This window comes from Castanea sativa, chromosome 5 (assembly GCF_040712315.1).
Source record: "Castanea sativa cultivar Marrone di Chiusa Pesio chromosome 5, ASM4071231v1".
Lineage (NCBI taxonomy): Eukaryota > Viridiplantae > Streptophyta > Magnoliopsida > Fagales > Fagaceae > Castanea > Castanea sativa.
Genome location: NC_134017.1, coordinates 12,341,273 through 12,355,906, shown reverse-complemented (window position 1 = coordinate 12,355,906; position 14,634 = coordinate 12,341,273). Strand labels below are relative to the sequence as shown.

General features: G+C 32.3%; 1 protein-coding gene, 1 long non-coding RNA gene and 1 pseudogene across 3 annotated transcripts; all 3 read left to right on the top strand.

Moving 5' to 3' along the window:
* The first annotated feature begins 704 nt into the window (after nt 1-704).
* Nucleotides 705-1,927, top strand: LOC142634338 (uncharacterized). Its single transcript, XR_012844121.1, has 3 exons — nt 705-764; nt 844-916; nt 1,752-1,927. It is a non-coding gene; the product is annotated as an uncharacterized LOC142634338 (long non-coding RNA).
* Nucleotides 1,928-2,228: 301 nt separating this feature from the next.
* Nucleotides 2,229-5,147, top strand: LOC142634735 (protein REDUCED WALL ACETYLATION 4-like; annotated as a pseudogene).
* Nucleotides 5,148-10,017: 4,870 nt separating this feature from the next.
* On the top strand, nt 10,018-14,070 carry LOC142636227 (putative purine permease 10). Of its 2 annotated transcripts, none has more exons than XM_075810370.1 (2): nt 10,018-10,218; nt 12,819-14,070. In XM_075810370.1, the coding sequence occupies exons 1-2, from the start codon at nt 10,095-10,097 to the stop codon at nt 13,964-13,966; spliced, it is 1,272 nt and encodes a 423-aa protein (XP_075666485.1). In that variant the 5' UTR covers nt 10,018-10,094; the 3' UTR covers nt 13,967-14,070. The 2 variants fall into 2 exon arrangements, with proteins under 2 accessions (XP_075666485.1, XP_075666486.1); XM_075810371.1 differs by having other exon boundaries at nt 10,046-10,218; nt 12,822-14,070.
* Nucleotides 14,071-14,634: the final 564 nt, after the last annotated feature.

The window sequence follows — 14,634 nt, the reverse complement described above, 5'->3', positions numbered from 1 at the left end:
TTTCATTGCATTTGGGGTTTGATGCAGTGCTTCATTAGTAGGGGATGCCACAACATGTATCTATAATGGGTCCATTCATAATAAAATTACTGGATTATATGCTAGCCAACTAACTGTCAACCTATTACAACCCTCATTTTTTTGAGCTTAGAACCAGTTGTGAACAAAATATATGACATTAAGCACATATACTGATGCATGTGTAACTTCTTCTTCTTTTTTCCACTAGGTAAATTGGGGAGGGGGTTTCAAACCCCAATCCCCAGGCATCCTAAGAGGTGATGGTACCCCTGGGTCCCTTGAACCCCATGGGTGCATGTGTAACTTACTAATTAAAAAATAGGTTTCTCTTTGCCTTAATTTCCCATTTTGAAGTTATTGTACTTTGTTAGGCAATATGTCCTTGCCGTTTTCTTTCTGCTTGTAAAATGGTAGCTTCAATCTGTTAGGAAATGGATAGAATAGAAACCCATATTCTTTTTATAAATGCAGCAATATTTGTTTCTGGCTTGTTAAATGGTAGCTTCACTCTGTGAGGCAATGGATGGAACAGAAACCCCATATTCTTTTTATAAATTCAACAATTTAGACTTTTTTGTAATGCAAAATTTGAAATTCTAATTAGGTAACTTGCTATTATGTATTCTTTTGGAGTTCTACTTTGATTATCTTTGGGTGTTCTTACCTTCTGCTTCTCATGTTTCTAGGTTTCTGACAATGGATGACTCTTTCTTGCTAGAAAATAGAGCAACTTTGAGAGCAATGTAAGTCATTATCTTTTTTTTTTTTTGATATACAAAATTAGCATTCTTTCAATCTTCATATCATAACTGCATGCTGTAGGTCTGAGTTGGGGGCAATTCTGGTCTATTTCTACATATGTGATCGAACAAAATTACTGGGAGAATCTACAAAGGTGCATTTCTCCTGCTCATAGAACATATTTCTTTAATCCCATATATATATTTAATTAACGCCTTTGCTCTCACTTGCTTCCCTAAGATGTTGTGTTGCATAGTTGCATACTTATCACACAAGGCAGTGAGGCACTTGCTTTCTATTTAATTCTGGACTCTAGTTCTTTTCTTCCTCATTATAGTGTTGCCTTATATCTGTTCATGCCCCTGCCCCTAAAAGAAAAATAAAATAAAATCATTTTTGTTATTATTATTATTTATGTGGATTTGAGTACCTTCCATTGGGCCTGACCAGCTTCATTTATATAAAGATACGGGATTAAGTTGTATTCTATGAACTTCTTTTAGGTTAGGAAAATATAAATTTTCTTTCTTCCTTCGTTGTTCCCCCCTTTTTCAACATGCCAATGAGCTTTAGCTCAAACAACGCCCTCTTTCATAAGAAAAGGTGAAGATAAGGTCATTGGCAATAATAAAGACCTCTCTCTATTCAACACTTGGTGAAAAGCCTCATAAGATGATAGCCTAAAACTCTTTGCCTTTATTTATTTGTTTATTTATTATTTAGCTGGGCTAGAAATTCAAATTTTTATGCTACAGTTTATTTGTAGCCAAAATGTAATATTCTATTAAGTTATTAGTACAAGAGAATAGATAATAACCATGCTACTCAATGTGATGCATTTTTTTTATGACCTTGTTTTCCCAACAGTCTATTTCTAGCTAACAGGTGATGATGTTAGAGTCATGTTTAAATTCACATGTTGATAAACACAATTGGCTGCAATTTTTTATTGACAATTTTGATCAATTTTTGGTGGCTTTTTTGGGCAGAATTACAATCGGGATCTTTTCCTCTTTCTCAACATTCTCCTGATCATAGTTTCAGCATTTACTTCTTTGAAAAAACATAGTGATATGTCAGCATTCTCTGGAAAATCCCTACTTTACCTTAATCGGCATCAAACTGAGGAGTGGAAAGGATGGATGCAGGCAAGTTTTTTTTTTTTTTTTTTAAGCATATAACTTGTACTTAGTTGCATTGCTGTAGCTTTTTACTTGGGAAAACATATGTAATGCATTTAACTTCTCTCAAACTTATGCCTGCTACTTCATGCTTTATTTATTTTGGATAATTGTATTCTGGCACTACATTGTGTTCATATGACAAACTAGCTTAATTTACCTTAGTTGTCATTCATTTTGTTCCAGACGTTATTAAAATTTGGCTACATGCTTTCTCGTTTGTTAATTTTAGCCATGCATTATGATTTTGATAATAGATGCTGCAAAGAAACCCTGAACCTATTTGATGGATTGATATGATTTTGGTTTCTAATTATTGAATGATTACAGATTTGAGACTGTAACATTCTTTGCTAATATATCACTAATCAAAAAACATTCTTTTCTGATGTATCGAATCTCACATATTAATTTAATATCTGAAACTGCTTGTGTGCACAGTATACTACATTAATCAATTTATTGTTACACTCATCTTTTATATAACTAGCTTTAATAAGTATTTTTACCTGGGTTAGTGAATTTGCTTTACAAGTTGTCATTGATTGCATTTAAATTTTCTTTTATGTTTTGGCAGGTCCTATTTGTACTGTACCATTACTTTGCTGCAACAGAGATATACAATGCAATACGCGTCTTTATTGCTACATATGTTTTTTTGACTGGATTTGGCAACTTTTCCTATTATTATATTAGAAAGGATTTTAGCATTGCACGTTTTACTCAGGTAACCTTTTAATTCACTGAATATAAAATGTATAATCATTTATTATTTGACTTACTATCTTTCTTTCTTTCTTTTTTTTTCTGTATATATTTTTAATCTATGATCTTCTAAATCCTTACGATATGAAACAGATGATGTGGCGGTTAAATTTCTTTGTGGCATTTTGCTGCATTGTTCTGAACAATGACTATATGCTGTACTATATCTGCCCTATGCACACGCTTTTCCCTGTAATGGTGTATGGAGCCCTTGGGATTTTTAACAAGTAGAACGAGATAAGATCAGTGATGGCTGTGAAGTTTCTTGCAAGCTTTCTTGGGGTTATCTTGATATGGGAAATCCCGGGATTTTTTGAAATATTCTGGCGTCCTCTAGCATTCCTTTTAGGTTAGTAACCCTATCTTCTGTCTTTTGGTTTTAATTTTCTGCTACATTTATTATTGACCTGGGAGTTAGCAAGTCATTTCATAGCTCAGCGATTAAGCTTGCTTGATTTAACTCTAAGTGAACTTAGCAGAAATGTGACAGCAATCAATTGTACAAAAGTTTAAAGATGACATTTTTTTGGGGCTTTTGGTTGGGATGTGTTTTGGTCGGGTCTCATACTTTGTGGTCCGTTTCTTTTTCCTATATTTTTCCCCAAAAGAAATATAATAAAAAGGAAGAGGGTGAAGCCCTACATGGGAGAATACAAGAGCACCACCAAAGATCTAACATCTAACATTATAAAAAAGCTAAAAACTCCCTAAAAGAATTACAAGCTAAATCCATAATATCCCTTAACCATTCAAACAAAGATCTAAAGAGCAAAAGTCTCAAGTGAAGCTAGGAGTCCACAAGACCATCAAACAGTTTAGCATTTCACTCCCTCCAAATGCACTGGATCAATTACAATGGAATAACATTCCACACATCTAAACATTGATTGCTCGGTGCTAGCTCTCCGATATGCTAAAAGATCCTGTACCAAGTTCGGCATTACATTACCCAAGCTACTCCAAATGAAGCAAAAGCCAACAAACAAAGCTCCCTAGGGACAATGCAAGAAAAGATTTCAGTTGTCTCTGTCATTGCTTTGCACATGCAACACCAATCAACAATGACTATGTTTTGCCTACAAAGATTATCTGCCTTCAGAATTTGACCATGAGCTTCTGTCCTAGGGGAGATAAAACTACCTTATGATATTTTTTCCATTTTTTAATCTAAGGCAACCCAATCAGCCATCCCAAATAAGTGATGGGTGAGGCACCCACTTTACAACCAAAAAGATAAGCTAAATTATCCACATCCTGAACTGGTCCAATATGGACAATCTCACTCTTGCCCAAAATTTTCTTGAGTCGTTAGACTTGCCTCTAAACACAGAAGAATACACCAAAGAGAGAGAATCTCCTCCAAGTTTACCTTACAATAAATGAATCTGTCAGTCACAAACAAAGAACAAGAAATTAGAAACTCTCCATTATCCTTGTTCCCCACATGAAATCCTGATAAATAACCACCCTCAACTTTCAAGGTGATTTTTTAATTCTTAATTCATGTATACTTACTTTGTGCACTGGGTATGACCTTTTAATACAAGTGGACTTACTGGCTTATGCATATACATAATAGTTATTTTTTATGACAGGGTATACCGATCCTGCAAAACCAAATCTCCCTCGATTACATGAGTGGCATTTCAGATCTGGACTTGATCGCTATATATGGATCATTGGAATGATATATGCATACTACCACCCCAATGTAATCCCTTGAAAGTTTGGTTGTATGGTAGATCTTGCTTTCTTGTTGCACCAACTGCCAACTACTAAAATTTTCAAACATTTTAATGTTAAGGTTGAGAAATGGATGGAGAGATTGGAGGAATGTGAAACCAAGAGGAGAGTCTCAATCAAAGCAAGCATTGTTGCAGCTTCTGTGTTTGTGAGTTGCTTGATTTTGTTACCATGTTGTTTCTATTATCTTCATATAGATTTTTTTTTTTTTTTGATATGTAAAAAGTTTATTGATATAAAAAAAAGAAGGGTGGAACACCCTAGTACACAGGGAGTGTACAAAGGGTCAAACAATCAAGAACAAAAATTACAAGAATCTAAGAAATCAAGAAAAGATGAAAAAGATTGGTTCCGTAAGGCAGCCAACCAATCCATTGAGTTTTCTAATTTATTGGTTTTATTTCTTTATTTAAATTTTTTTCAGGTTGGTTATCTGTGGTATGAATGTATTTACAAGCTGGACAAGGTTACATACAACAAATACCATCCATACACATCATGGATTCCTATAACGTGCGTATTAAGTAGTTGTTTTATTGGTCCTATTTGGGAATCATATTATGGCATTACGTGTAAAATGTTTAATCAGTTATTTCCTTTTTCATTTTCCAGCATCTTATTTTCGCCTTCTTTATGATTTCATTGTTTATAATTGCTTGCGGAATTTCACTCAGCAGTTTCGGAGTTTCTCTTTAGCTTTTCTTTTGTACATTTTCTATCTCTATCATGAAACCATTCTGCCCTTTAACCACCCCCTCAACCTCTATGTATTCTGCTACCATATTTTGAGATTTCTTAATTGTCTACTTGGTATTAGGAGGTGGCTTGGCAAGATAACTTTGGAGACCTATATTTCACAATTCCATATCTGGTTGAGGTGTGTAATCTAATTCATATTTTCATTTATTTTTCCCTAATCTTCCTAGTGATGTTTTATATAGCCATTATAAAATATGTTTGTTTAGTTTGAGCACATCTTTATGCATAAGCATAGTGGCTTTCATTTTTATTTCTCTTCTGTTGCTTTATATGAGTTCATAATCTTGTGTAACCCTTCCTAGAACTGAATTGATACCATGATGTGAAAAGCATGTCCATCTTTATTCTTGGTGGATGAGGTATTTAAGCTTTCATAAGATTTCTAAAAGAGCGTTGAAATTTTTTTTCCATCTTCTATGATAATGTTAAAGTAAAGGTAGTCCCTTCTCTTCCTCCTACAGTTTATAAAAATATAATATTGAAAGGTTTAATAAAATGCAAATGTATAGAGAGAAATTGATAAAAATAAGAAGAAAGTATGAGACTATAAGAAAAACAGCACCCAAAAAGAGAAGACTATGCTGACGATTAACTCAAGTGCATTTCTAATTTCCATATATGTTTCTGCAGATCAAATGTGCCTAATGGACAGTCTAAGTGGCTCCTTTCTCTTATTCCAGAATATCCCATGCTTAACTTAATGCTCACTTCTGCCACATATGTCATAGTAAGCATATTTCTTCTTTACCCTCTGATTTTGTGAAAGCCACTCAGTACTAACACGTTGCTCTCTAAATTTGCTTATGCAGATATCTCATCGCCTTTTTGAATTAACCAATACACTGAAGACATTTTTTATACCCACAAAAGACAACAGACGGTTGTTTTCTAATTTTGTTGCTGGGGCAGCCATTTGTGTGTGTGTGTATTTCATCGCATTCGTTCTCGTTCAGATCCCTCATTAACCGGTACGTGCCTTTCTGCCACTTAATTGTTATTGAGAGTGAACTTTCATAGTTTGGATTCATGAAGAGCTTTGATTCTAATATATTATATATGCACACACGTGTTAAGAGAGAATAAAAAAAGGGGATCTTTGAGCCCTTTTTTTTTTTCCTTCTTTTTTAGTTACTTGTATGTGATGATTAGCAATACAATTTACTATTACAGGCCTGACGAATCTTGACTTGAAAAGAGTTGCATAGATATCTCTTGTTGGGTGCACAAAACATATAGGCGGGAGTAAAATAAGGGGAATTTGGAAGATGTTGCTTGCAAATTTAGCTTTTAAAGCAAATGTTCCAATAGTGCCGAGGAAAGTCGCCCTCATTGCTGCATCACAGTAGAAAATTGGAGGTGGGCATGCATTGAGAATGTGGCAGAGGGCAGCACATGATACCAAAGAAATTTTTTTGTAGTATTGCAGATTGTCACATATCAAAATTTCTCCATTTTGTTCAGTCATTAAAAAGAAAATATAGGTTCCTGTGATATAGATTCATTTTCTGGCATCAATGAAATTCAATATTCATTAGTAATGCGACATTGTCAATTTGTCTCATTACATGAGTGGAGGATTCACGAACTTGGTGTATGTATTCAATTGGAAAATTTAATTGTGAGCGATTCTTTGGTATATTCGTGCAACACAATCCTTTTATTAATATCGAGTTTGTGACGTTAGTTTCATATTTTTAATTGTTAGTCCAGTAAGAAATTAAAGAAAGCTGGGAAGTTTGTTTTCCTTGGGGACCAAAAGCATGGCAGTTTGATGCTTCACACTTTTAATGCCGCTTGTGAGCATTTTTGGTTTTGGTTTACTTTTTAGCACCGTGAGCATATTATCAAACCCTAAATAGGTATAGGTTGCCAATAGTTGTAGCAAATTGTCAAAAGTCGGCAATATTTTTGTCTTTTATAAATGAAAATGACTAAAAGGAGCAACCAGCTTAGAAACCTCATCTAGTCTTTGGCATGTGATTGACTCAGAGAAATTTTTTATACCTACTAAAGTTGTGGGACCCATCCAAGTGAAGATCCAAAGGCAGCCCTCTCTCTAGTAGTTCAAAACTTTAAAGGGGTGTTTGTTACTGTTGTTTAAATAAAAATTTAAGTACTTAACAATATTACACGTATTTTCATAATTTTTTACCTACACATATTTTGACAAAACAACAACGTTATTATAAATCTCTTACCAAATTGCAACTAAATAAGTCCTAATCCACACTTAGCATCAGTATCTGGCATGCTAAAACATCAAATATGTTAAAATTTAGCATCAAACCCCATAAATCTTGCATTATCCACACTTTCAATTCTAAAAAATTTTACCATTGAGCTACAATATCATCCTACTTTTATGATGGTACCGTAGCAAGATGGTATTTTTTATAAATAATATTTTATTTGGGTTTTGGATTTTTATTTGAGTATTAGGTTTTATTTGGGTATTGGGTTATATTATTTTAATATATTGTATGGTAAAATAAAATTTGAAATATTAAATGTATTGTAAAATAGTATAGTATAATAGAAAAAGTAATTTTTTTTAAAAAAAAATTAACCTATGACGTCTGCTCTTGATAATCACTCTAGATAAAGTAGTTTTTGAAATAGTAAAATATGATATTTTTTAAATATCAAATGCTTATATCCTCATGATACTAAAATCATGACTATGGGTAGTGTGAAACACATCATATTGAAATTGACAACTCAGTTTTCTTAATTTGTGGTCAATCTAGCCCATTATTAACACTAGTGAGTGAGTAGTGATGTGACCATAAATTTCATAAAATGAGCGTTGAACGTTGAACTGTTGAAGTGTCAACTGAAAATTAAATCAAGGGGTTAAAAAAAATACTTTGAAAGGAAATGAATTGTCTTCATCTTGTTGGCTATTGTTGGAAGAAGGCATATAATTGCTAAAACACATGTTGTAAAACTTGTACACATCATCCAGTTTGTCCTTGTGGAAAGGGCTTTGATGATGAGGCCAAGCTAACCTCAAAGTCTCAAACTTGGCCGCTTGAGCCTAGATTCTGCACTTTGTCTTTGACTCAAATCTTCTTTGGCCCTTCTCGTTTTGTTTTGTTTCCAAGCAATGCTGCTTTTTCTACTTGTCTTTTTTATGGCATTTTTTTACTCAACTATTGGGAGGACATATTAGTACATCACTGAGGGCTTCTCTTTGGTTCAATTAGAGTCATTTTTACTATCAATTTCACCACTGAAATTTTATTCCTGAGGAAGTGCCTTGGATCAATAGAGCTTTGAATCATGATATTTTTCACCCTTATTTCCCTTCATTTCTTGATTTCTTTAATTCATCACAGATTTATTCTATAGATAGAACAAACTGTTACAATATTTTTGTAACTTTTTAGGTGACAATTCTACGGCAATTTAAAATAAAAATTGTAAAAATGTTGTGATATATATATATATATATATATTTTTTTTTTTTTTTTGTGTTTCTAAACTTTCTTTTCATCACATGGTTAAATTATACTTTTGCGTGCCTTGTTATTAGAGCTTTGAGGTTTTCAATATGCTAACCCAAAAAAAAAATAATAATAATAAAAGAAAAAGAAAAAAAAGAAGAAAAGCATGTAGGAATTTTGTACGTGACATTTAGGGAACAAAAAAGCTGTCATAGGTTTTGTTTTGTTAGAAGTGCTGTATGTAGGCATGGTCCGCATGGATATATTTGTACTTTGAGATCACATTATGCACATAAATCCACTTACAAACCATGCACATTTATGAAATTAAGAACTGAATTCTCCTCGTCGATTAAGAGAAACAGGCACAAGAAAGAACAACAGATGATATCCCTCTAGCCAATATACTCTGAAAATCCATACAGTCAGTTTCAAAAAAAAAATCCATAGAGTCACCTTGACACGTGGAACCCACCAGACAACGCCTATATATAAAATATATATATATGATATGGCACTATTGCTTCGTACTAGAGACAAAGCAGGTATTGCTATCCCATAAAGTTTATATCTATATATATATATATATATATATATATATCTTTTTGCTTTGAATATTCTCACCTACTCTTTAGAAATTGGTTGAGCTAGCCATTGCAAGTAATTGACCAATGTGACCCTTATGAAATCTAGTTAAATAACAACTCACAGCATATTTTGTATTGGTGTATACATTTTGCTAAAATGTTAAATTTACCATCAAAATATAGCATTAGTGGACTGCATCAGTGGAGCAAACCTAACATTTTATTAAAAGATATATTATTTTATTGTATTAGTCGTGGTAGTTGTTTATTGTAGTAGATATATTATTTTATTATGTTGTTTATATTATTTTATTGTGTTGAATGCTAAAATAAAATCACTAATGTTGAGTGTTTTGTAAAATGAGGTGGTAAAAAAGATAAAATAACTTTTTAGGATGCCAAATTACTAAATATTTGGAACCAGTAACACTTACTCTGTCATGAACATGAAGAAGTGAAGGTTATTAATTAGTTTAAATTAAATCTCTTCTTTTTCCTCTCTCTTTTAATCACTTCCCACAAGATGATAATTAACAAGTCATTCCCATAATCGGACAGAAAACAAGAAGCAACAAACAAAAAAAAATCATTATAGTCTTAATAGGACAACTTAATAGTGATTTTTATAGGAAATTGATAGCCATACAAACATTTAGTGGGGCTATGGCAACTCAATTTGACATCAACAAAAAAAGATTTTAATATTTTCGAATATATCCCCACCGCTTTGCTCCAATGACTTGGATGCACTTGGTTCTCCCTTGAATATCTCTGAAATGATAAGAAGAAACGGTGACCATTATTGTTTATGGGACCGCGACACCCATTTATTGCCAGAATACAAGTTATAAATGTACATGATTCACTTATTGTGTACACACACTCTCTCTCCCCAACTCTATCTCTCTGGAACATCTTTGAACTCATTCAAATTTGACATGAAAGAAGCTCAAGAACTTCAGCTCCATATCATGAGTAAGTCATATTTTCATAAATTTATTACCAAAGAGCAAGAAGTTTATTGTTTGTAGTTTGTAGTTTTTAAGAAGTTTTTTTTTTATTTTCATTTTTTAAAGATAGTTACAATTTTAATCCCACAATTTTAACTTTTTTCCCTCTAGAGCATGAATTGTATAGGGAGGTGTCAGTTAAACCATAAAAATTTTGGCCTTGCAGTAGTCAAAGTTACAAGGGATAGAGAGATATTTAATTTGATTTTGGTAAAGAAGTTTGTTTCTGTAATTCTGAACTTACTGCTGCTATGATAGTAACTGATAGATATTTTAAGAACTGTCCAGCAATAAAATAATTGAACTTGAACATGATACATCATCTTTGAAGAAATCCTTGTCTTAAAGAACAATATATGGTTATTTTCTCTTATATTGACAGAATTCTGTCAGAAAAATCGCATTTCTATAATAGAATATCTCCAGGATGTAATTATATATATATATATATATATATATATATATATATATATATATATATATATATATATTATGCATGCCTATTATCTATATTCATAGCGATGAAGATGCCACCTATGCTAAGTGAAGAAGCATCCTAGGCAGGGAAGGAAGTATATTGAGGCCAAGTGGATCATGGCCTTGGCCACAAGGATTTTTTTTGAACAATTTATATAGTTAAATTATTTTATAGTATATTTATTTAAAACTTGAAGTTTAGCCTTCCAAAAATGATATCTAATTCTCTCTTAAAAATTAAGTTGGCCCATAGAGAACCCAAAAATGCATATTACCAAATACCTTACACTCATGGCCCAATCATAAAAAAATAAACATTTTTAGTTAATTCTCTCTTAAAAATTAAGTTGTCCCATAGAGAACCCAAAAATGCAAATTACCAAATATCTTACACTCATGGCCCAATCATAAAAAAACATTTTTAGTTTATATATATATAGGTTAAAAGACCTTTTTAGATAATAGATACCTAAATATATGTGGTGCTACAATTTTGAAGCCTTCAATTAACATAATTAAAGTGTTGTTAACTTGTTAATAGACTACCAGTTCCTTTAGGTCTTCAATCTACCTACGATACTGATAGAGACAAGAGCTCTCAAGTCTCACCCCTATGTCTTCACTCTTTCTTTCTGAAATTAATTTTCAAAAGAAAATTTTATTTGGATCACTCTTATGAATAATTTTGTTTTCTTGACTACAAAATGCTAAAACTTTGGGTTTGAAAGTACATATATTGTTTTCAGTTTTATTTATATTTTTCCTAGTTGAATTACTAAATTTAGTTATAAGAATTAAAATTATAAATATATATGTTTGTATGTTTGGATCTTGATATTATAAAGAGAGCAGATAAAAATTTATAATTTGAAAATTATCTAGTGAGTAAAATATAATATTAAGTATTTTCCATAAAGCCTAATTGAATGCACTATTTTTGTATCAAAATGATTGGTTTTTGCATTTTCTCAAAGAAATAAGATTTTTCTCTTGTCATAGTCATCAATTTATCATTTTTTCATTCTCAAAGTTATATATATAACATTTTTCCCTAACATTTTATGTTTTTTAGATTTGGAATTAAGTGCCATATAGGATATGACAACGTAATATTATTTGTATAACTTTCATTATTAAATGTTGAAAAAAAATGATCGTACTCTCTAACCATTATTAAGAAAAAGGATAAAAAAAAAATAGAAAGGGAAATCAAGAACTATATATCATTTCTGGTTAGAAAAAATAAAGTGTGTTATTAACATGGTTTTAAAAAACGAACCATTAAATGAGTCGGTTTGGCACCGGGTTCCCGATTTTTGACCAATTTTTTCCGATCGTTGACTTATTCTAGCCGATTATGGGCAATTTTACTGGACCAGATCAGTGGCCGGTTCTTGATTGAACTGGTCAAACTGGCCAGTTCGATTATGTTTTTTAAATCTTGGTTATTAAAGCTTGGATGAAAGACCTTTTTAAAAATTGTAAAATTATACACACTATATTAGATTCTCCAATTAAATTCATACATCTAGTTGTTTTGACCAATAAGACATAAATAGTGTTATATTTTTTGAGGAGTATTAAATATATATATATATATATATATATATATATAGATATATATATAAACCAAGTGTTTTAATTCAATTAGAGAACCTAGTGTACTACACTTAAGATATTGTATATAAATTTTACTCTGCACAAAATTCATTTAAAAATATAAAAAAATGCTGATATTATGCCAATTAATTTGTGCGTTGGGATTGTTTTGGAGGTTATTTATTTGTTGTAGTACTCTAGAAAACGAAAAAAGATGTCATGTAATTTTCATTTCACATAATGGTGGGTGGATCTAACCTTTATGTGAGAGGAGTATTATGTATACCTATAGTTCCATATGCTATCTTTTAAAAGAGGGGATCAATTTTTTTTTTTTTTTAAAATGTGGTTTACCAAAATAAACTAAAAATAAATAAATAATAATAATAATAATAATAATAATAATAATAATAATAATAATAAAAGATGCCATTTTTTAACACTTGATATCTTTTTCCAACTATAATTGTCCTTTCAATATGATCTTAGCAGCTCAGTTGGAACCCAAAGAAGCAAACTCAACAACAGAGCATACAAATGTCACCAGCCAATCAACAACCACTCAGCCTAGAAATTATGGATGGTGGCTCCGAATAACCATGTACATACTCTTTCTCCTCTCTGGCCAGTCAATATCATTACTCTTGGGGAGATTATATTATGACAAAGGTGGAAAGAGCAAATGGTTGGGAACGGCTGTGCAACTCATAGGCTTCCCTGTCCTTCTTCCCTACTATTTCATCCCATCACTCAAAAAACTCAAAACAAACAGTACTGCCACCACTATCCACCCTAAGCCACCATCCACCTTGGTACTTGTATCAGTTTATGTATCACTTGGTCTACTTCTTGTTGCAGATTGCTTCTTGTATTCAAGTGGGCTAATGTACCTTCCTGTATCTACTTACTCTCTCATTTGTGCATCACAGTTGGCCTTCAATGCTTTTTTCTCCTTCTTCCTTAACTCACAAAAGTTCACTCCTTTGATAGTCAATTCTCTAGTCCTTCTCACTATATCCTCCATCCTCCTAGTTTTTGAAACAAACCCTTCTTCAGATTCTTCCAAAGTTTCTAAAGGAAAGTATGTAATTGGGTTAATATGCACTATTGGTGCATCTGCTGGATATGGTTTGGTGCTTTCACTCACACAGGTCGCCTTCAAAAATGTTCTAAAAAAGGAGACATTTACAGCGGTCATGGACTTGATAATCTATCAGTCTCTGGTTGCAACCTTAGGTGCTTTGGTGGGACTTTTTGGTAGTGGAGAGTGGAAAGGTTTAAAAACAGAGATGGAGGAGTTTGAACTAGGAAAAGTATCCTATATCATGACTTTGGTTTGGACAGCTTTAATGTGGGATGTTTTTGCTGTAGGTTGTGTAGGTTTGATTTTTGAGGTGTCTTCCTTATTCTCCAATGCCATAAGTGTTTTGGGTTTGCCTATTGTTCCGGTTCTAGCTGTGATCTTTTTCCATGAAAAAATGGGTGGAATTAAGGTGATCTCCATGGTTTTGGCTATTTGGGGTTTTGTTTCGTATGTCTATCAGCAGTACCTTGATGATCTTAAGTCCAAGCTTGAAGATAGAAATAAAAATGAAGCTTCCAATGCCTCCTCACTACAAGAGGTTAATGGATCATGAATAAGGTTTGCTTTATTTTGACTACAATTATTAATGCATAAGATAGGCTTAAGATCAATGTAAGGCTAATTTTCTACAAAAGAAGATTTTCGAATCTTTCTACTCGTATGGAATGGCTAAGTAGTATTAGTCAAGCAGATACTCTAGTAAGACTTATCTCTACCATATCTCTCATTCTTCTTCCTAATTTATTGTGTAATTGTTCACTTTGTAGTTTAGTGGCATTACCTAATCTGATTTATTAATAAGGAGAATTAGGATACAAATTCCCCTACCCACTTATTATAACTATTAATAATAAAGGCTAACATGATTCAAATGATATGGTGACACCATTCATATGATATAACCATTTCAAATATTATCAAAAAGAAAATGTTTTAAATGTGCAATAACGTGTTAGTTATGGAATAAAACTGCACATTATACTATTATAGTTACTGGAAACCCATCGGTATCACCCACCATGCATGTTGCATGCAATCCATATACCTGCTAAGTTTTCAAGTGTATAAACTTGATCTCCCTCTCTCTTTCTCTCTCTCTCTCAAATTTCATTTCCCACATTTAAAAAGCGTAAGATCTTCAACAAGGCATGCCTATCTAAACAAATCATGGGAGTTCTAGGGTAAATTAATTCTCATATAGTCCTGTAATGGAAGCATATA